This window comes from Lichenostomus cassidix, chromosome 1Aa, assembly GCF_008360975.1.
Source record: "Lichenostomus cassidix isolate B80296 chromosome 1Aa, HeHo_3.0, whole genome shotgun sequence".
Taxonomy (NCBI): Eukaryota; Metazoa; Chordata; class Aves; order Passeriformes; family Meliphagidae; genus Lichenostomus; species Lichenostomus cassidix.
Window position 1 is genome coordinate 43872194 of NC_139480.1, and position 23802 is coordinate 43895995.

General features: G+C 36.3%; 1 protein-coding gene across 3 annotated transcripts in view; it reads right to left on the reverse strand.

Annotated features, from left to right (window-relative positions):
* CDK17 (cyclin dependent kinase 17) overlaps window positions 1-23802 on the reverse strand; it is a 90864-nt gene that overhangs the window by 37596 nt on the left and 29466 nt on the right. For 2 of the 3 annotated variants that reach the window (XM_085046927.1, XM_085046934.1), the window contains exons 2-4: window positions 14868-15016; window positions 10283-10321; window positions 1466-1630 (exon numbers count right to left, since the gene is read on the reverse strand). In XM_085046927.1, the coding sequence (XP_084903053.1) occupies window positions 1466-1630; window positions 10283-10321; window positions 14868-14985 (322 nt within the window). In that variant the 5' untranslated portion in view covers window positions 14986-15016. The remainder of the gene's footprint in view (window positions 1-1465; window positions 1631-10282; window positions 10322-14867; window positions 15017-23802) is intronic. The other variant, XM_085046938.1, reaches the window with a different exon arrangement.

Genomic DNA, 23802 nt, shown 5'->3' on the forward strand with positions numbered 1-23802 from the left:
CATGCAGTATAGCATATTTGACTGGGTTTTCTTCTGATGTCATTATCTCAACAGGGAAAATCTCAGCTTCCTGATGAGTAATAACCATTCTCATAAGGCAGGAACAAAAGAAAGAAAAATGTGACAAAGGAGCAGAAAGAGGAATTATTCTTGCACATACTTGTACTCCTGTTTTTTACCACTTGATAATATGTACAAATAGCTTTTATTTTCATCAAATAAGAAGCAAAAAAACCCCATTATTGTATCCAAAGCAAAATGAGGTCTTAACATACACATACAAAGCCAGCAGGTCCAGTAGAAGATGTCCCTGCCCATGGCATCACTGTACTCAACAATATCTTTGCTGCTCCTGTATTTAGTTTACATATATCTAGTTTGACAAATAATCTGTAAAGACTACATATTCCTAAACACAGATTTCTCTAAACACACAAATAATTTTTTTAAACTCTCTGTTAGATTCTTGGCAACTTAACTAAAGCTTGGCTTGGCAAAAATGAAAAAGCAGATACTGTGTATAGAACTTGAGTGAAAGCAGAAATTGATATAGTAGTCAAACTGTGCACACTAGAAGTCATTTTACTGTGTGATAGCAACAGCTGCTATAGTAAATTCTAAAGGATATCAGTCCTTTTTCAGTTTGAATGGTAACTCAAGCAGTAAAAAGGCATGGTTTTAAACATGATGAGTGGTATTGCACCAGAAGAGGATATAAGTGGTTTGACTACTATCTTGAAGATTCATAGCTTAATCTTGAAGATCAGTTTATCACACTTCTAAAGGAGGGCAGGAAATTGAAAAAATAATAAAAGTCTAATTAAGCTGTGACTTGCTCTCATTTTCTAGTATCAATTAATTAAGCCTAATTTAAAAGAACATAAAAGCAGGGTAAAACATTAATGGTTTAAGGGAGCAACATGACAAACTACTTGAAGGATAAAAAATATTTCATAACTTATTTGCTTCTCAGAAGCACAAATATAGCTCAGGACCACAACAAACAGATAATTATCATTGAGTGGCCTTAATTTGTCACTGAAAAAACTTTTTTTCTCTACAATAATGAGAAGTAATACAGCAGCTCTTTTAAAATTCCACATATAGGACGATTATCCCCTGTTCTCTTTGTATTACATTTATTGTACTTCTTGCCAATGCTTAACTGAGATGGATACATGGATTCCTTGCTAAGTATTAAGAAAGAGTACTTCGTAACTTCTGTAACTTTTAAACTTATCAAAAATTCATGGGTGATTTCTGTCCGTTCTTCTAATTGCTTTCTTTCTCAAAATCTTAAGAGACATTCAGTGCCTTAAAAACAAACATCTCGAACTCCGGAAAAAATTACTGCATACCCCGAGATTTATTAAAGCATTAGAATATCTGTACCTCTTGCTACGAATCAAGAGAAACATTATTTTTCACAGAAAAATTGATTTAAACAAACAGTGTAGGAAATTACCTAATCTGCTCCCATTTCTGGGCATTGCCATGAAGGAGCCAAGGCTGCCCCCGATGACGCTGTGTGGTCTCCGTAAAGGGGGCTTCTTGAAAGATCCCGTGTATTGGTGGAGAAATGAGTGCATGCTGTGAGACGTTGGAGGCCTGCCATTCTTCACAATAGGCTCTACAATTCACAAGGATCAAAATATTCATTGCCACAAGCAAGGAGGATTGTCAGGGACATGCCAGAAGAAAAAAGAAGAAAGAAAAAAAAAGTTAGCAAACAGGAAATCACCAGCCTGGTAAGATTATCTTTCATGCTAACAGTAGACCATCATACTATGGCATTTCTCTATTAACAAACAAGTACAAAGCATGGCATTAAGTGTTACCCAAATTTAATTTTATGAAATTCTGTCACTCTGCCGCTGGACGAGTTATTGCCCTAGATATACAGTCTTAGAATGTTGATAAAACCCAACACTGTAATTATTTTCTTCTATATTACTGCACAATGTTTCATCTTTTAAATAGGACAGCTGTTAGATCAACTATGATGAGCAAATTCAACTGTAAGCCTTTGAAAATATTCTCCCTCTCAAAATTCTCGTGGGTCACTAGTACTAAGGCCTTGCTATCGGACATCTTCTGAAGTAAACACACCTGTCTATACCTACCAGAGCTGTCATGCCATAATCAGGGTTATTAACTTACAGGACATCAGAAAAATTAAGCATTCAATTTTTTATTTTGGCTTTCTACTGGATTGTGTTTCAGATGGTTCACAGAGATTTTTTTAAAAAACTTTATTATAATTGATAAGCACTTTCTAAAAGGATGAAATGTGAGAAATTTTTAAATCTTATTTACAGGTGTGCACAGAAATTGGGTATTCATGTTCTGTCAGCAACCTGACTCTGCACACATGGACTAGCCCTCAAGGATCGACATGATACTAGAAGCAGGCTAACTCTAAAAACAACAATTTTTTTTTTTTTTTTTACCCTCGAAAGAAGCAGAACAGATATCCACTTGCACTGACTGTCACAACAGTGGACTTAGCAAAACCACCAATGAAGTCATTCATACAAGAAAATAAAGACAAAATACTCTCACTTCAGAAAATGAGATCAGTCATCTGGAAGCTACGGCAAGCACTGTCCTTATACTAGGAAAAGACCAGAAGCTATGCCCAAAGAACAGCTGAGATTCAGTAATTTTATTTTTCCATTATTTGATTCATATTAACATTAGAGATTTGTCTTGTTTGGTATTTTTCAGATGACAGAAAAGGCAGCAGGCACACATGAAGCAACCACAGTGTGAGTGCCTACTGAACAGAGTGGCAACCACCAGAGCCACTGCTCCTAGGGTGTGCTCAGAGCTTCACTCATGCCTTCTCGGACAGGGAGCAGTCTAGAATGCTATTTCATCACTTCAACTTGCATTCCCACATGCAAGAACCCCAAAATCTTGCCTTCCCTTCCAAAATACGGTAATAAGAATAATATAGCTAGGAGAATGTATTTTATGGAAAGCAGAATTTCAATGGTGAAGGAAAGGAACAGCAACAAATGCCTAATAACCTAAGGCAAACAGGATCCTGAAGGGAACCCCTTCCCTCCCCCCCATATACAAAAACCTTCTAGATACATTATTATGATTAGTCTGAAGCAGAGACAGAAGTACACAGACAGAATTACCCAAGGACAGGTCAGGGACCTTAAGAAATAATTAAGCAAGGAATTTTTGCATATAAACATGAATAACACAGTGAAACAAAAAACCAAAAAAAAACATTAACTCAGCTGCTGCAAGGAAAAAAAACAGAAGCCCTGGGAAAAAAACATGCTGCAGGCAGAAAACAGAAAGGACATGTCAGCACTGTTACAAACCTGCCTGCATCCTTTCCTTAGCATCCTTCATAAACACAGTTTCAGAGTGAGTGAACATGAGGAAAAATACACCATACATCTGTGTGTATCTTTGTAAAGTATGACCACGGTCTTCAGACCTCTGCACATCTCTGTCTCAAAGGCTTATTTCTGTTCTAATAGTTTGCATCACCCTTTTGACTTAAGAGTCGTACCAGCTTCCTTGTTGCATACCTTCAACAGCAGATTTATCCTAGGGCAGCAGGCAGCAAATTCCTCATCAATTTTTAATAGAATCTATTACTATTTCCACATGACAGGACACAGGTTCACATTCAGCACAACTACTGCTTTTGATAAGTTAACATCTGCTTTTTGCTTTTCAACGTTTTTGCTAATTTGATTTGAATTTAATGAAGTTTCTAGTCTAAATGCCTCACACTGAGTTTACAAGCAGTGGTGAAGAAACAAATAGTACCTTCTATGTTATGGCTTTTGTCTATTCATGCTAAAAGTAATCTACCTTCATGAAGTGCGCAGTACTTAAGAGGCCAGAATTTATGAATATACTGAATGCCTATGTAAAGGCTGAATTTTATGTTCATTACTAACATGACAGTGTGATGCACAAAGATGATTAAAAAATTTGTTTTCCTCACGGCACTGGCAAATTTATATGTATTTTACAGTTTAAAACAAAATTCCTGAAATATCCTAACATATGCAAAGTTCAGCTCAAATATAAGGATAAATACAGATCACATTAATAAGTAAATTTATATAAAAATGAAAGACAAATGGTTGATATAATAAGATCCAGATTCAACTATACAGAAATAACTTTTGTCATCTTAGGCAACTATTACCTTCCTTCACTGTCCTAAGTACTTTGTGGAGTACTTACTCCACTAAATTGTGGAGCCCATTTAAAAATTTTGCAACAATAATTTAGGTCATGTAGTAGGACAGGTATAACTAGTGACAGACAATGAAGTGAAGGTTACAAAAACACTCACATGACACTGTATTTCTGACTAAGACAAGTAGTAATACTACTTGCGTATAAATGGGGTTTTAAAATACCTACATATATTAATTTACAAAAAGGAGGGATCATGTGGCATATGACAGTATAACATATAGGTATATGGTTTGGAAAAGTATATTTGTTATAAACAGTTAAGTGTGCATTGCTGTATGCTAGGAACTTCTACAGAAATGGTTGCATGAATTCTGCATTATGTTACCTCCTCCCTGCAAATGTGACAGTAGCAGCCAAGAGCTGGAACAAATACTGAAAATGATCAAGCAAACTCTTGCTGGAAACTAATTTACAGGTCTGTTTATTAGAGTTTCTGTGCATTTATGAGATACAAGAACTAAACAAAGTGCTTGTGAAAAAACTACTTAACTTTTCTCTCCAAAGACCCAGAAGTACTTCTTTTGAGGTTACGCTTTCATTTAATTCACGTTATTTTTTCCACATTTATTAATATGTTGAATCACTATATTTAAAGTATAACATTGCAGTTTTTAGGATGTGAGTTTAGTCAACTGTCTGGTCTCGAATCAAATAATCTCAACTGTAAAAGTTAATGCCTTTACTACATACATCTATAAAAACTTCTCCTCATAATTATATTTCTGTGATTGTAGGTTTGATTTGTCAATAAAAAAATGCCTCCCCTATATAAAACTCACAAACCTCACTTACTTCAGTGTCACTGTATTTGGTAAATATAACTCAGTAGCTACATGCTGCTATTGGTTCAATATTCAGCCACAGCCAAACTGAATGATGATTAAAAGGGAAGTAAAAAACTGCTAGAGAATTCACTGTGCAAATGTGTGGATCTACTGCATTTTGAGATCCCACAGACTCACTGGAGGGCTGAAGAGAGCACCTGGAAATCTGCTGCATCCATCACCTCCTTCAGCACAAGAAGGACGCTCAGTGAAAAAGCCAGGCAAGGCAGGTTGCATATTGCATACAAAATGATTCTGCTGTGGAAAACTCCTCACCACAGGATGTTACAACTACCAGAACTTACAAGACTCAAGGGGAGATTGAACAATCTGCTCAGGGTTACTAACCACACAGAGACCTGCCTAGTTCAGGAAGTCTCTGAGCTAGAAACTGATACAGTACGCTGGGGAAATGATGCTGTACTTTGGGCTCTAATCTTAGACTTGCCCTCAAATGCCATCCTCAGAGACTGGAGAACAGACAGGCAGAACTCCAGCTGTCCTTACAGCACCAGACTTCTGCAGCACCTGGGCAGTTCACTTGTGTAAGGGTCTTATTAATCATTTATCTCTAGCCCTCTTTCCTCACTCTACGCTATAATCTCTAACTCCAAACTGATAAAACAAACTGATATGGAAAGCAAGCTGTAACAGAGACTTCTCAGTGGTCTTTTTAAATTGTATTTCATAGGTTGTTACTATATTCTCTTCTTATTTTGGCCACAACATCATATAATCTTAGACTCATCTTTCAAGGAATGCCATTTCAACCCTTACATTTCTTAGGCAGCCTACCAAGCTATCATGCAAATCTAGTCTTTAAGTGTGAAAAAAGTTGAATAACATTCTCAATGAGAATATTTATAAATATTGTACTGATGTACAGGATGACCACACAGATTTCTTTTCAATATCCCTGAACAATCCTTGCAATAGACATCCTTTAAAAAATACAAATCTACATACACACATTAATTTTATACCTATAAAAATGCACACTCCTTTTTTAAATGCCACATCCATGTTATCTTGCCTAAGTGTGCACCTTCAGCAAGGCTTAAAATTGAGCAATGCATGGTGACTGTGCAGTGTTGCATTACTTGATTTTCAAGTTTGGTGAGTGCTGAGCTAACCCTTTATATACTTTGGATCACTTTCTTGTACTCCTCACATTCTGTCATTGAACCTTCCATTACTATTGGCATAACCCAAAATACATACAACTATTCAAAGAAAAAACTGTTCAAAATACAATCAGCCTGGCTTCATAATGTTTTAGGAGTTGCTAGACCATGATCTGTTCAAGAATACACACATATATTTTAAGAAAACACTGCACGCAGTAAGGTACCACTGATTTGCTAAGTTTAAAATAATGCCAACACCAATGCTAGCAAACATATGAAACCAGAAAACAACTCAAATGAACCACTGAAATCTTTCTGTTGTGAAGTGGCATAAATTTGTTTGAATGTAAGTGGAACTGATTTTTTTTACTTCATAATTATGGAAACTGCCAGAGTCAAGTAGAACAGCAGTGTATATAACCAAAAAGCCTGTCCGAGGAATTAACTAAACCCAACAATTTTACAAAGATGCTTCCTCTTCTTCCTTTAACTGCGATTTCAAATTAACCACAAACCTTGACCTGAAATTACTCCTGAGTTAAGCAATTTTTCAATTAATCCACAATGTTTCTTTTCCTCATCCATCTATGATAACAAAGACCCACACTACCACTTTCTTTCCTGTGCTGGATTTACTTAACTGGATTTACTTAAGCTGAGCTCCAGAGAGCCTGCAGAATTGCCTGGCATTTCTTTGCATGGCCTTAGCAACTGACATACTGTCACACGTCAGTCAGCTGGTGGATTAGAGAAAGAAAGTGTTTTCATTAGGAATGTAAATGCATTTTAGAACACTTTTTATGAATATATATTATCACATACTCAACTCTTTCTTTTTTTTTATGTCCCATGAGTATCTCTATTATATCTCATGTATCTCTATTAAAGAGACCAAGCTGTTTTTCAGATTTCACTGCCTAAATTTTGGAACGATATTTGCTTCAACCAGCTGTAATAAAGAATTAAAATCATCAGTCATACCCAGTGAAATTTTCCCTTAAATCAAACATCTTTGACAGAACTGAGTATGTCTGCAAAAAAATGTTTGATTCCACAACCACTATCCATTTTGGACATGTAAACCATATAAATACATATTTTAACTTCATATAAATAAAGTTAAAATACACAAATGGAGATTTTCTAATCAAATTAAGAGATATTGGAGACTAAGCATTTATGATTACTGATTTGGGAGTAGAATGGAAATTGAACCCAGCCATGTTCCATATTCTAAGTAAGGGACAAATCTTTGCAGCAAGCCTGCCACAATTCATTGCTTCTATCAAAAATGTGGCTCAAGGTCCATCCCCAACAACAAAGAAGTGCAATTTTGATTTAGATTTTTTGACTAGATGACGATGGGGTATACAGAGCACAGCTGCTGGCAGAAGGGTGGAGGCAGAACCTCACTTGGCACTTTCAGCTGCAGCTTGACTTTGGATTGGCTCAACTGTAACAAAATCTCACTAAATGTCTCGAGAATCCACTACTGGTTTTTATAGGACAGGACTCTGTGTAGTTTCTTTTCCACCACCTTGACCTCACCCTTGCTCCAGAAAACTTCCAACGCTGGTTTTTTTCATTTCCAATTCGAGAGAGAATGGTAAAGTGTCAAAACTCTACATTTGTGAAACTAAATATTCATTTTCTGAACAGCTTTGTATTCATGAAGCTTGCAATGCATCATCACAACCTTTTAACATTATTTATGTAGGTTTCTCAAATGCCAGTGTCATATAGCTTAATCATATTTCAGCATCATCTACTACACATTCATTTACCTGATCTGAATGTCATTCTCTGTTAATGATCACTCAGTTTTTATATAATAAAACTTAATTTTTTTTGGACTTGAAATACAAAATGTTTTAAACAAACTGCTGAAGAAGCTGCTGTCAAGAAGCCCTTTATTTCTTCAGAAAAGGTAGAATGTAAGCATGTGAATTCCTGGTATTTCAGAGCTGGCATGCTGCACTTACAATATTTAATTACACTGCTGTACAGCAGTCAGACCCACTCAGTAAAATTAGTTGACTGCAGGTGACAGCTTCCATAGAAGATACATTTAAACAACCCAAAGCAGCAGTACACTCTTGCCATATATGTACTCTCCCGGAACTGGATGAGGAACACTACAAAATACTGCGTATTAATACATTATTTTATAGGGTTGTTTCCTTGGATTCTGTTATGTGACACCCAGGAAAACTGGATTAAGTCACTCTAAAAACAGATACTCAATACCACTTAAACCAGTATTTTTCATCAAACAATAAGATGAAAACTTCAAACTATTGACTATTACAATTTAAAAAACTTGGCAAAACCTCAAGGGATTCCTCCCATTGCTCAAATTAATCCATTTGACTACAGCAGTCATTCCAGAGCAAACGTTCTCCACCTGGACAACATAGGGCAAAAAATATTGACAGCACATTAAAAAAAAAATGCTAATATAATCCTGAAGAAACACAGTCTTCAACTTCCTCCGAGAAAAGTACCTCAATTATTAAAATGGCACTATAAATGTAATGACCTATAAACTTTTTTTTTTTTTTAATTTGGGACAGAAAGGACAATTTTTTCTCTCTGAACTACAAAAACAATACACAAAACCAAACTACAAATACATGGCAGAGAATGAGATCAAGACATCCAAAACACACTAAAAAGCCTTTCCAAGTTGAGTATACACTGAGTGAGGTTTCGCCTTCAGTCTAGGTACCAAGACAAAAATGATCATGACGATGTGAAATATATTCTCAGCCAAAACACCACCTTTAAGATTTATGTATTTCATACTGCTTAGAAGATAATTCTCAGATAATATTTTTGGTCAGTAGAACCTGTACTGGAACACAGGCATGGTAGTTCCGTACCTCAAAACATATAAGCATAACACACCAGCAGTTTAAAATCATAACTGCAGAAGACATCACACTGCACCAAATCCTTCAGAAAAATGTTTCAGCTAAAATTTAATTCAATGTGAGTCAAAAGCATGGCCAAGATACAAGTATCCCTGGCCTCTATCCTTGCATCCACATTCACACAACTACCCTGTAACTCCCAATAAAAACATCTGTGAGACCACGCTGCAAACCAAACCAGGGAAGGGCAAATCTGGCTCCTTTTTGCCCTGCTTTCGGAAATAAATTGTGCTGGCTAGCTATGTGTATTTTACTTTTTTGTACTTAACTCCACCTGAATACCATTTGAGAACAAATCTCTGCATACCCATCAGTGAGCCTACACTAAACAGAAATCTGCTGTATTTAGATTCCACTCCTTTGTCTAAACATTGTGTTCTCCTGCTGAACTTGTATTCTGCTTGAGAAGGAAAACACTTATGAGTGGACAAGGCTCCCACACAGCTCTCCAAGACTACGGGTCTCTGCAGTATGCTTTCAGGCACTGAATTTTCATGCTCATTTCACTTTATAAGCACTTCCACATATGAACAGAGCCTCTAGGTTTTGTGGGAAGGAGCAAATTAAAACAGAAGGGAAGAAAGAACGCTATGCTGTGCAGCGTACGTGGGATGAAGAAACCATACTGAACAGTAATAACAAAAATGGATGTATACCACAGCACAGAAGGGTACATACAGACTGCAATAAAAACACTGTCAGTACGGTGTAAGGGACAGTACAAGGATCAGTGTTTCGCTGTGACAACTGTCAATTACTCGCAGTAATCTGTGACTCTAGAAGGAGCTCTAGCAATTCTGGGGTTTTCTTCTCCCTCTACCCACCCACATTTTCATACTGATACTTTCCTCCAACATCAACAGAGAAATTTTACTGATTTATTACCAGTAAGCATTTCTGTACTCATATTTTCAATTCAAGAACACTGTCTTGAAAATATGTTGCAACACACTGTTTTCCTTCCACACTCAAGGAATTTTACATAGCAGATGGAATGGGAATTTCTCAGCTCTGTTGAAGATGACATGAAATGATTAAAACTACAAAGGCATTTGGATGCTCTGAGACAGTATCGCAATGTGTTAATTTTTATAAACATTCATCCCTCTTATCAGAGTATTTAGTCATTAATGCCTTAAACCTAAAAAACACTTACGCACTTTACCGTAGCTGATCCTTCCATTATTACTCACACCTGTAAAATTACAAAAAAATTATGCAAGTGTTCATGAGACTGGATCCTATGATCACATCACTGAGCTAAAAGAGACCAAATGGAGATAAATATTATTTTACAAAGTCATGTAGCTGTTTCTATCAGAACTTCACCGTTTTTGGTTTATTATGTACATGTGTTTTTATCTCTACCAAAAAAAAACCCCCTTAAAAAAATAGAATGCTTTCCAAGTTACTTATAAATTAATGCAAGAGCTGTGGATGTATTTTGGAATGAACCTTGTAATTATTCTTAAAAGCATGCTTGTAGTTTGTGATAATTCATTCCATAATATAAGACAATACAGCCACATTTTTTGCTTTCATTAGAGATCATGTGTATTTGAAGTATTTGCATAAATTTTACACTTAATTAGGCTTTAAATATGCATGATTTAGATGTTACTTCTAGCCAAATTCCATTAGTATGTCATTGGCAAAGAAAAATTTCAGGAGCAAATTTAGTTGGCAACTCCTACAAATTACCATTTAATATTTTTAATATTAATCTAAATACATACATAAAGGTAGAATCTAGAATTAAAAAACCAAGCCAGCACATTGTTAGTATGACAAATTAAAATATGGCAGAATTAAAAACAAACAACAAATCCACCTAATTGGTTTTATATGTTGAAACATCAGAGACCATGAAAAGCTTTTGTACTTAGATAAAAGACTAGCCCAAAGTATACTTCATACAGTCCAGAGTTCATAAGGCTTCATATATATTATTAGGCATTTCACTGGTCCCTCTATTTTTATGGTTTATGACCTGATTTGGCAGCGCTTCCCCCCCCAGAATCCAATTCTGATGAACACAATTTGTAAGAAAGACTTAATTATATATAGGTTTCTGGTCACTAAATAATTTGATGGTGTTCCAAAAAACCCAAACCCAATGGTTATTCTATATTCAGTGCAACAGCTCTGTGCTACTGCATTGAACAATATGGGCTGATCCCTGCTAATCCCATTTTGCTGCTCATGGATGAGTGATGCATACTGAGATTGCACTGACATTACACGATGAAGGAGGCTGTGTATTAAATGAGACTGCACACAAAAGGTTAGCTGATTCAGTGGTATCAATGCACTGCAAAGAAATCAGAAGTTATGAATCTATTTTTATGTCCACGAACTACAAATGGGACAATTTGTTCTACATTAGGAGTACTGTTCTTTGAATCTTGAAACAACCCACTCAAAGCTGGAGCTAATGACAATGTGGGCCTCTGGATGGGAGCTGCAGTTACTTGAAATCACAGGCAATTATGGGAGAAAAAACATTTGACAGGGGGCTGAACAACACAGGCTATTGCAAAAACATGACCATGAGGAAAGGTCCCTAGAGTACTCCACACAAGTGATCTACCTGTGGAATGACAATGCTGAACTGCAACTTATTATAAAGATTTTACAGGATATATATGTGAAAATCAGATAGAGGTAAGTCTGGATTCTAGGTCAGCACAGATGTAGTGTTCTATGGATACAGCCTCTACTATCTCTATAACCCAGCAACACAGCTGTTTCCCAGAAAGGAAAGAAACTAGCCATGTATAAAATTATAACCTTCACTGAACACAGCCATCAGCATGGAATGACAGGAGACAAGATGAGCAATCTGCTAGAAAGAAAAAGTTAAAACGAAAGAATTGGACAAATAACAATGGAAGAAAATTCTGCTATAAAGGCTTTTAGGGTTCAGGGTAGAGTCATGCCTTCTGACCTGAAATGTACAGTTGAAATGCCCTTCAACTCTCATTTCTCAAGTTCATGATGCGATGCTTGAAAATAAAGCACATATGAAGAACTACCTTCTGAAGACTATTTGTATGTATCCCTGACTTTGATTCTCTGTAGATTAAGATATTGGCATGCCTTTGATTTACTAGACAGTGCTTTTTAAGTTTCTTTAGTCTCAGATTCAAAGCCTGTTAACTGGGCACATTTGTGTTTCTCTGTTCCACAGGGTAAAGGAGCTGTTTATTCTTAAAAGCAGAACTAAGGAGACGGTTACCCCTGCCTCCTGAGATCAGCACCATTGCAGTGAAGGATGCACTTTCAAGATCTTAATGCAGCTACCACTTTATGAAATATTCTTCCAGAGACTACATCCTCTCATGTGTCCCAGCTGGATATTTACAGTTAGTAGAGGCTTCTTAGCACCGCAATTTTGTAAGATGCCAAGGCAAACCTTTTTCATTTAAGCACTCTTTGTAAGCAATTTTTAAAAAATGCCCACTGAAGGACTTTTTCTAGGCTATGCTCTTTACCAAACTTGTCTTTCACCAAATGAGAATAATAATTTCTTGGCTGTTTTTCCAACAACTGTTGTTGCCCAAACCCTAATCCCTGCAGTCTGTCTGAAAAATACTTTCCAAAATATCTTCATCTCTGGGAAAGCTAGAGCGTCCTTAGAAAAGCAAGACTAGCAAGAGCAGCAAGCATTTTCCAACCTTACTTTCTAAGAAAAGTAGGGTTGGAAAGGAAAAACAAAGGGAAACAAAAATCCACAATGCAGCATCCTGTTCACCTCTGCAAGATCAAAGATAGGAGGACAGATACTAATAACTGCATTCTGGAAGAATCTGAAAAATGCACCAAGTGTCAGTAAAACTTTTTTTAGTGACATAAAAGGATGAGTTAAAGATTAGGCACACCAAAAGAACAGTTTATATTCTTTGTATTCTTTCAAGAGGACTGACAACATCTCGAGTGTATCCAAGAAGACTGTACTAAGGCATCAACAACATTCTGCCTGTAAAAGCACAGCATGCATTGTTACCACAATTTTAGCATGTAAGATTCCTTTTGGCCAATGAATTACCATGGAAAGCAAAATAAAAAGAGCACTAAAGGCTAGATGAGTAATTTGCAAGTCGGAACATCTTCTTGAATTTTATTTTTTACTTATTTTAACACTTTAAATATCTACTGAGAAGTTAAGCTCGTCACAGTTCGCCAACAAGCATGCAGACATCCAAGTATTGCTGCTTGGGATAATTCTCAGATAAATATTACAAGCTGCAAATGGATTTGTAGATGGTTTAAGATGACATAAGCTCATGCTTCTGTAAACAAATTATTATGTTTTCTGTCCCTTGAACTGATATGGTCCAGTTTAAAGTAAAATATTTTTATTCATCCTGGATTCAGTTTTCAATGAATCAATTCAGCAACCCAGTTCACTACATTCATTGATGCCAGTAACAATTTTTCATGCTCATTTCTCAGCATGAGAGTAATATTCTTAGCACTTATTTACATAATGAAATCAATCTTGCAGAAGTATATACAGGTCTGAAAAAAATATGCATCAATAACAAAGGCGACTACAAGTGAAATCATGTGGGACAACTCAGTCTCTCAGAAAGGACTTAATAGGCATCAGTGCAAAAACACTGCAATTGTTGCTCCAGAGTAGACCTGTTGTATCAACACGTAAAAAGTTGTAATAAACCTTGTTTCCCAAAATACTGGGCATGGCCCATGCTAAAAACGGGACAACAGCAATGAATATACCAAGGATCAAAGGCGAAAATGAAAAACATTAATAGCTTTATTTTGCCAAAGGTAAATTCTGTTTCCAAAACCTTGGTATGCAACGTATCTTGAATGGGGTTTTAAAAATCTGCAGGGCAAATTCCATTGCCTCTACCTCTGCTCAAATTTCCTGGCCCTGTAAGATTTCAGCAGGAAAATTCAGAATTCCTTTATTGTTGTGAAGTGGGAGAAAAATAAAATTCAGATAACTTGATAAATAAAGAAAATTTTAGATATCAGCAGAGCAAAAAATAACACTAACCAGCATTGAAGATGAAATATGACTTAAATGCTGCAGCCCAGGAAACAGAACAAGCAACAAAACCTCTGCCAGTCATCATTACTGCAGATTGCATCCAAAAGCGGCATCATCATTAATGTGGACTTTACAGCAGCCAGCACATTTATGGGATCAGCCAAAGACTTATGTAAGAATACAGAGACAAGCTGGTTATCCTGAATGTTTCTAGTCACCTTCATAATGGTGAAGAGAAGTACTACTGAGAGACATGATGAGATTACAGAATTTAGACTACTGCACTGCATCACCAATGTAAACAGTTTTATACATAATACTTGAACAATTAGTGTCAATCATATTAGTAAATAATGATTTTGAGAACAGACTGAATTTGAAGCCATATGAAGCTGATGTGAGACCCTCTAAATTCATACAACATATCTGTTTATTGAAAGAGCATCTATAAGCTTTGCTGCACACGACATAAGAAGATAAATTCAGGTAGCATTTGATAAATAGCTGTATAACAGTTTAATACCAAAGCAAACCAAACCAATATGTAATAACATAACCTGTTGAAAGAACTAGGGCAGTGGAATGTAAGATAAACCAAAAAAAACCAGGGTAGTGAGGAAATCCATGCAACTGTGAAAACTGAAATAAACTCCATCAATGCTCACTTGACTAGGGCCTGACAAAATTCTTACATTTTCCACAAAGTGAAAGATGTGCTTACCATTATCTTTGCTGCTGTTTTCTTCAATTGTCATTTGTTCTGCTAGCTCAGACAGCGATTCATCGATGGTCTGGCTTCCTCGCAAGGTTAAGGAAAGTCTCCTCTTAAATTTTTTCATTCTATCGATATTAAGTCTGGCTTAAGGAAGCCTGAAAACAAGAATAAATGACAAAAAGTGAGAACAAATTAGTTAATCAGAAAATGAAATATAATTCACTGACATAAAATCCAAGAAGGCTTACAGAAAACTTCGGCAATATGCAAGTTATACTTAAAAAAATATCCTTAGAGCAAGATTACTCTCCTGGACTGAAGAAGGATGTTTTGAGAGGCTGATGCCCATACACTTTTGTAATTTTTATTTTGTTTGGAAAAGAAGAACCTTTGGGTTATGTTTTTTTTTTTAAGCTACCTTGATCACCAATTTTACAATCCAATAATAAAAGAAAGAGTCACCTAAAAACTTGATGCTTCTGCTCTGTGTCCTCCTCCACAGTCTCTCACTAGTAACACTAAGCAGGAGACTAACTTTTTCTCTTTTTCAGCACAGTTTTTTATGATGAAAACTTACCAAACTCCTCTATATTTTGCCCTTTTCGCAGAGGAAAGGGGACAAGCTGAAAGCCTTAAACACAAAAGCAATTCTCAAATGCCATCCCACCTAGGGAAGTAAGACAGACAGGGTCTGGTAATGATGACTAGAATGGATGTTTCTAAAGTCAAGCAGTAGGATGGAAAAGGGAACAAAACAGAAGGCACTTTCTCCCTGGAAAGTTGTAAGCAAACAAACTGTAACAACAAAGGTCCAGGCTGATAAACATGGGGCCACAAGTCTAAGCTGGTAAGTGAACTTTGTGGTGTATCATACATGTGCCCTTGCATAACAAGAAACACGATTCTGTCCTTCCTTACTCTGTATGGACAGCTCACTCTTGATGTTATTTTTCGATAACTTGTTCATCTGCTCATAGCCTCCAAGAATCGCATATGCAGTGCTCAACACATGTCTGAAATGCTCATATATTTTCCCCCCATCAGCTTCTTTGCACTCCAAAATTCATAATTCACATACAAAATCAAGTTTTCCTCAACATTCTCCTTTAAACAGAGAAATGCAAGAAGTAGTATGCCAAAGAGCCACATTTAATGACGAACTGCAAATATGATTACTTTTACACTGATGGCATCCCTTTAAGTATACACATTTACACTGTCAAACTTACTCTTTGTTTAGCTGCTCCATAATAAAAAGGAGAACAAATTGGTAGAACAAATCTGAAAGTGCCTGCTGCTGGTAGGAGAATGCACACATAGGCTAAACTTTCACAAGATTAGATTGTTTAGGACAGCAAGTAACACATTAAGCGTGGATAAAATAAGACCTTTGGGATAGATAAAAGAAGACCTTTGGGAGCTCCAAAGTCTGAGACGGACAGTAAAATCGCTGGCAAAGCAACAGCTGCATCCAAGGGGAAAAAGGTGGATTACAAAGCAGGGTAACTAACATCTTAGACAATCACAGCTACTATTAGTCAGGCACTGCGTACAGATACATAGAAAATAAAATATACTGCTGGAGATACAGTTAAGCCAGCAGTTGCTAAACTGCCCCTTTAATGCACTGCTGTATGTGCAATAAAGCCACACCTCAATATGAATAATTTTGCTCTCTCTAACTCAAAAGCAGGATATTGTTATTGTTCAGAAACTGCACTCAGAAAACATTCCAAGGGGAACATTTGCTTTTCCTGTTCAGGACCAGGCTTTAAAGACCTTACTTGAAACTCTTATCTCTGCATTTAAATTAAAAAAAAAAACAAACCTAACCCATGCTTCTCTAAAAAACCCAGTTTTTAAAAAAATTTGGAAGGACACACCACTGATGCATAGTTTTACTCAATTCTCCCACGATGGTTTTTGAAACCTGCATTTCCTACATATATTATTTTCAAAAAGGATACATGCAATTTTTAGCTACGTAATGTCCTAAAGCTACCTGAAGCTACCTAAAGCACAACAATTTCTTTCCAATTTTCCATTTGGGCAGTAACTGAAAAAACAGGTGCCTTTGAAGAGAAACAGGCTGTTCTGGCTTTTGATCCTGCAAATACTTAAGCCTACACAATTTTTTAATCAAAAGGAAGGTCTACTGCATATTATGCTACTCCTGATATTACATATAAATTAACATATATATGGATTGGAAAATCCAGGAGACATTCTAAATCTCAAGCTAAATAAAAAACCCCGAAGTATTTTGTTAACTATAATTACACCATTTCTCCTGTTATGAGAGAATTTCATGGAGTAATGAAGTACCATTTTTGCTAACATTCAGAATTAATTCATAGCTTGATTTTAAAATAATTTTACAGTAAAAAGGAATAAGGAATGGGAATCCTCACTCACTTGTGAGTGAAAGTTTTCTTCTATTGAAATGTACGTCAGTTTTTTTAAAGGAAAAGATGCTCACTGATACATAACCGAATTTTCCACCCTTGAAACAACAGTATTCTTGCTACTTCAGATTTGTAGAGGAAAAAAAAGGAAATAGAATTGAGTAGTATCTAGCACTTAGGAATGTCTGCTCTTTCTGACTTCTTTATTCTCATGGCCAAAGTTGCAGAACCTGCTCAATCTTGGCAGTTTAAGACAAGACATCAGTGAACAGAGTTTTGAAAATATGGTTTATACAAAGACTAACTCTGGTTCTCTAAAATGACAACACTTTCACAGTGAAGTCCAAATTGTCCAATACTCATTTTCACCAGTTAATAGCAGATGCATACTTCTTATCTCACTTTAACAGCAAATCTAATTTAAATCCCAAATGGAGTTACTTACTCTGTAATATACATGTAGAAGCAATGTTTCCCAAAATTTTTAACGACTGTGAGAAGAATACACTGTCATTTTTATATTTAGTTTTAGAACAGAGCCCATAGGCTTGACTATTCTATTCTGTAAATTTCTCTACCCTGAATAAGTCTTACCCGAATCAAGTATTTCAGATGTCACAGTAGATAGATGCACACACTTGAATACAACTAATGCAAATTCTAGTCTTCTGCAGACAGAATGAGGACAAGCAATCTGATATGACACTATCTGATACAACCTACAAAAGCTGGCAGAGACATATTTGTTCAATCCTTATACTGATTTAAATACACTGAAATAAAGGAAGCAACACTGTATTAAAGGAACTGCAGCTTCTTACAATCTGCATGCAGTTTGACACTGACGAATCGGTCTTTTTGTCCTTAAAAGCAAAGTAAGTAAATCCTTGAAAACAACACTAAAATTTACCTTTTCTATTTTCCAAAATTCACTGTCATTAACTCAGTTCACTTCACTAGTCTTAAACCTGAGTCTTGAACCCAACATCTTTTAAAAGTGATTTTTATGATACAGTTCTGAAAACAAATTCAATTTTTAAAATCATCCAGGTAAGACTAGATTTTAAAAGGTGGGTTCTGGGTCACTTTCTCTGAATCACACCAAGCCTTCCCATGACATCTGAAGGACAGCACTTCTCATTTAGCACACACATCTGTTCACAACACCCAGGCTATAAAGCAGACAGACATGAAAGCATTTGGATTCCAAAGCAGGAACTCAGCTGAATTCTGCACTCATGTATTCACCAAAATTCAGGTCTTACACTGCCAATGGCTAAAATTCTCAAAAGCCCTATCACTTCCTCCAATTTCCCAGATTCTTGGCTCCTTGAAAGTGAAAAAAGGAATGCATCAAGATCTTCATACACAATTAATATGTGTGCTTAATCCTTGTAAGTTTAAACAAATTCAGTTAAAATTTTCAAAACCAAGAAAGCTATTTTAACACCTTAAATTTTAGTCGGTTTATTTCAGGAGGGTCACAAATACCAAAAGCTCCCTAAGATTTTGCTGATTCAAAGCCCATTGAAGTCAAAGGGAACCTGTCCTTCGACTTCAATTAGCTTTGTGTCAGTCTAAGTGCTGACTCTTCTGTTTCTGTAGGTTATATTGCATTGAGATCCATCTACATAGAGATTAAGCATTTTAAAATTACTTTTCCACTTAGATACACACTGAAGTTGCAATCTTGGCTGCTTTTACAAGCTGCTTTACAAGGTGGTAGGTATTTTCCAAACATCTAAAGGCAGTTCTTGTTCTGGAAAACTAACCTGTAAGGTGACAGCTGAAGTGGGAGGAAAGGAAAGGATCAGAAACCCTACCCAACAGTGTGAGCAACAGCAAGGATGCAGCATGGTCCTTGAAGATGGGTTAGCAAACTAAAGCCCAGGCATAAGACATCAAAGAAAACAGGCAACAGCACTCCACATGAGCTCCTTGTGTCAGAAAGAGAGGCCTGAAAAACTCAAGAGCACTGCAAAAGGTATTGATTAAAAACAGAAATAGGAAACACCTGCCAAGGATATTGTCCCCTTATTCTAGAAAGAAAACCAGTTTTCCATTATGTTAAACTGTTCTCAATCTACCTGAACTTAAAAAAACCCCACAACTACTGACCACATCAGCATGTTGCACATCAAATACAGAGCAAACTATTAATTACACTAATGAGATAATTTATGGATAATTTATCCAATATTATGAACAACCAGTTTCAGCACTCCTAAAATTCACATATAGTACAGATGCACCCCCTTACAATCAGAATTCTACTGTACAACAGTGGATTATTAACATGGAATTTTAGTCATTGCATCTGTTCTTTGTAGTTGCTTCAATTCACATTTGTCCACAAAAAATTTTTCTACTGTGTTTTTCCACACTTGGTCTTTGGAAACAACATGAGACTGGTAAACTAGATTCTCTTGTCAGGAACACAGCTATGTAAAAAAGTACTACCTTTAAGCTGCATTGCGTTAAAGAACTGACATTGTACAGATATAAGTGACATCTGAAAAACAAGGCCTTTGTTACTGATGAAAGAAAACTGTGAAGTCAAATACCACAGTTTAGTCTGACCTTCCCAGTGCAAAAAGGGCAAAAGGACCCTCACAGCCTTCTCCTTATGAAAAATAGTCAGTATGGAACTAACATTTGCAGTGAAGTCCTTTTTTATGTACTTACAGAATCACAGCCTAACAATTACTCAAAAGTAGAGGTACAAAGGTATTCACAAAGGTTAACTTCCTATCTGAGGATAGTTTACTAGTTAATATAGGCAAAGAGACTCCTCCCTAAGTGAATGAGAGCATCTATATTCAGCTCCTGATCTAGATCATCAACTCGAAGAAGCACTCCAAAGAGAGGAAATAAATATACGGAAATCACCCTGTCCTAATTTAATTTAGACTATGAATACTTTTCCTTATCTTCATAACCCCCACACCCAATCCCTCTGCCTTTAAAGAATAATGCAAAGAATAATGACAAAAATCAGTAGAAGGGGTTTACATTTTTTTTTCATTTTAAATTATTTAAGTAAAAAAAGTAAATTGCACGTTACTATAGGCATATTTAACTATGCTACTGGTACAGAATTTAGAAGAATGAAAAACACTGAATTTGCCCAAAAGGTCAAATTTTGCAGTCCTTTTTTTTCATATCCTATGCTTATCTTCTTTCTCTGGACTCAAAAAGCTTTACTTAGGTACACAACAAGTTTACATTCCTTGAAATGTAGATGTGTATTTGAACCCAAATAGATTCAAGCAATATCAAACAGCAAAATCAATGTACTATTTGATAGATCTCCCTAGATTAGATATGTCATACTGATTAATAACTCCATGTTAATTATCAAAGGCTCTCTTCTCTCAATTGTCAAGTGAAAAAACACAGTATGAGTCTGGTTAAATTGGCTGACATTTTAGCCAAGAAAACAAATGAGTGGACTGGCAAGGCTTCCACACTTGCTGTCAGATCCATAAACTGAAAGTGTTTTTTCTATTGGAGGGGAAGGCGAGAACTGAAAGGTTACATGGATGTAGAATAAATACTACCGGACAGTCACACAACTTTAGATCTTGAAAGATGTAATGAGCACTGGAAACCAAAAGCAATGTCTGTAATTTTTTCAGCTTTGATTAATAAGCATAAAGCCTTGATAAAACATTCAGGAAGAAAATAGTAAAACAAAATATTGTGCACAAAAAGCTCACTGCTCCCTCATACTAAGATTATTTTAGCAACAGCTTTTCAATGATGCAGTAAGACTTCTGCAACAATCTTCCTCAGTCTTGCAAACAAGCAAGTCTTTGGAAGAACACTGAGCAGAAAACTCCTTCTAGGTTCAACAGGACAATGCTGGTTTTAAGACTGGAAAGCATCTGCAATCTTTCGTGAGCTTGAGCATTTCTGTCAGTAAAAGGCACAGTTTTCAAGGCTTTTTTATTTTTTCCCCATCCCAATTCAGGGACCAAATCAAACAATCTCATACCAAAGAACCTTCTCCAGTAGCTCTCAGCCCAGAACCACCTGTCCTTTAAGCATTGGAACTCCCACACCAGAGCCTTCAACATTTGCTTCTTGTTGTGCTAACAAAAAAGTTTTATTTACAGCCAAAGACCTAAGGCAATGAAAAGTTTTCAAGTTATTTTGATGTTCTTGAATCAAGCACCAAGAGACAAAGGCACCAGAGCAATATAAACTGAGATAAAAAACCAAAAACACACCTGTTTGGATGAACAATAAACCAAGGGTACAAGTTCCTAAACAAGATTAAAAAAACAGTTTGGCCTTTTTTTCTTAGAACAGAAATTAATTGCACTGGGGAAGGTGTTGAGGAAACCTTATGGCCTGCCTGGAAATTAACCACCAAGTGAGAACTCATCCATGGAAAAAAATTTTGCAATTGTTAAGGCTGCAGACAAAATGAAGACTGTTGTAAAAAATTAGTTTTCTAGCTGGCAATTTTTCCTCAAAATGTCAATTGAGGAAAAATTATTACTTGTTGAACCTCTATACACGTTCTGTATAGTGTGAACACAAAGAAGTCCCATCAAGCAACCCAGAAAGGCCTGACAGTAAAGCCAATCAGGCAAATGCAAAAATCAAACTCTTCCATAATTACTGTATGTACAGCTCTGTGCCTAAGACAAATATTAAAGAGCCTTGAATGGTTTAAAAACATACAACTTTGGATGCATTTCTTACACTTCTACGTACATGCTGAAGACAAAAAAAGCCCCAAAACAAAACAAGCCAGGAAAAACATGCTGTTTCACAGCAATTGAGAGTTTGGTTTTGAATCTTTTTTTCTTAAGGAAGAACGATATAGCAACGCAGGAAAGTTTCACTTAGTGAATTAAGAGACCAATAAGCATCATGGTACAGAACACGTTCTACAGTACTGATGACAGATATGTACATTTTTCCAGCAAGTAACAGCTCACATACAAGATCTGATGCACTCAAGGCATTACGTAGAGACACAAAACAAGACATTAAGAAGAAAATGGTATGATAAAATGGACCCTTTTGAGACATTTCCTGCATAAAATTTATCAGTCCCTTCTGTATTCTGTATTTTTCTAGAGATTTCTGATTATATATTATATTGTCAATGGTACAACTACTACTCCTGATATAACAGAGAGGCAGAATACCTTGGCCACAATTAAGAAAGCAACTACTGACAGAAACAACAGCCTAAAAAAGTTTCTTAGTCAGGCTGAGTAAGTTTAATAGCTCCACTGAAGTATTTCAAAGGTAATTCCAAAGGAGCAATAAATAAACTCATTGTTGCAATAAACAATCTTTGAACTGGAGGTTCAAAAATTTGTTTGAGTCCATGAGTATCTTCTACCCAAACTTATACACTTCTCTGATTCAGTAGTTTTAAAAAACTCATGAATTAGTATCTTTTCTCCCATTCTCCAATCCAGTCATTGGTACAACTTCAGAGATTCCTCAGTAACAGAAAACCTCTGAACAGTAGGTCAATTACAATATTCTTCTGCTTTGTTATTTTTTTACCTAGCAGTAGAGATTGTCCCAGCACAGCATCAATTTGTTCTATTACAGCATTCACACAAATGTTGCCATCTCTGTCTGAAGTGCTCTTGCTGCCATTTAATGGTCAACCGAATATGCACACATGGATCATATCAGTATCCATTGCCAAGGATACTGAACACGGCAGACAGTATTCCTAATGCAAATGATTATTTAGCTGACAACCTGGGAAAGAAAGAAGAGTTTTAACATATGTTTTACCAAGCAGCTTTGCAAATAGCTGTGTTGGCAACAAGGTGGTGGCAATATGCCCTACAAGGCAGAGAGGAAAGCATGAGGCTGCTTAAGCCAATTTAGTACCTCCACAGAAGCAGAGCACTGATCATTAGTGCACATCAAATCCCAGGTAAGACTATCCTCACAGGGAGGACTATGATAGAACTGTTGTGTACTAGAAAAATAGCCTGAAAAACTGCAGTTTTGCCTAAAGCCTATCTAGCTTAGCTAAACAAAAACTGAGATCTGAAATAAAAGCAATCTGTGAACAGAATAAAGGACAACAGCAAATGCTGTTAAGGGAAGATGACATGGGAAAATAACAAATGGATAGGAATTAAAGTAAAGCACAAGTGCCTTCACCCTCTGCAGTAGGTTCAGGCCATTACAATTCCCACCACAATAACTACATGCAGACTCTTCTTCCTCTGTCTCTTTACTGCTGCATCAACATCCTACTCCCAAATGAAGTCTCAGCAGGTGACAGCCTCACACCAGATATTTTTCAGGGTTCAAGAAGGCAGGGGAAAGGAAAAAAAGCTACATCTTTATTTAAACATACAAGATAAGGCAACTGCCATACATCAAGCTGTCAGAGCTGTCACTGTTGGCTCAAGAACAAGAACCCTATGTGGAGACTAATAAATACGGAGACTAAAGATCCTTCAGCATCACTCCATGTTCCTTTTCTTCGCCTGAGCAGATCATTCTTCCCTGTGCATCTTTTACACACAATCTTACACACT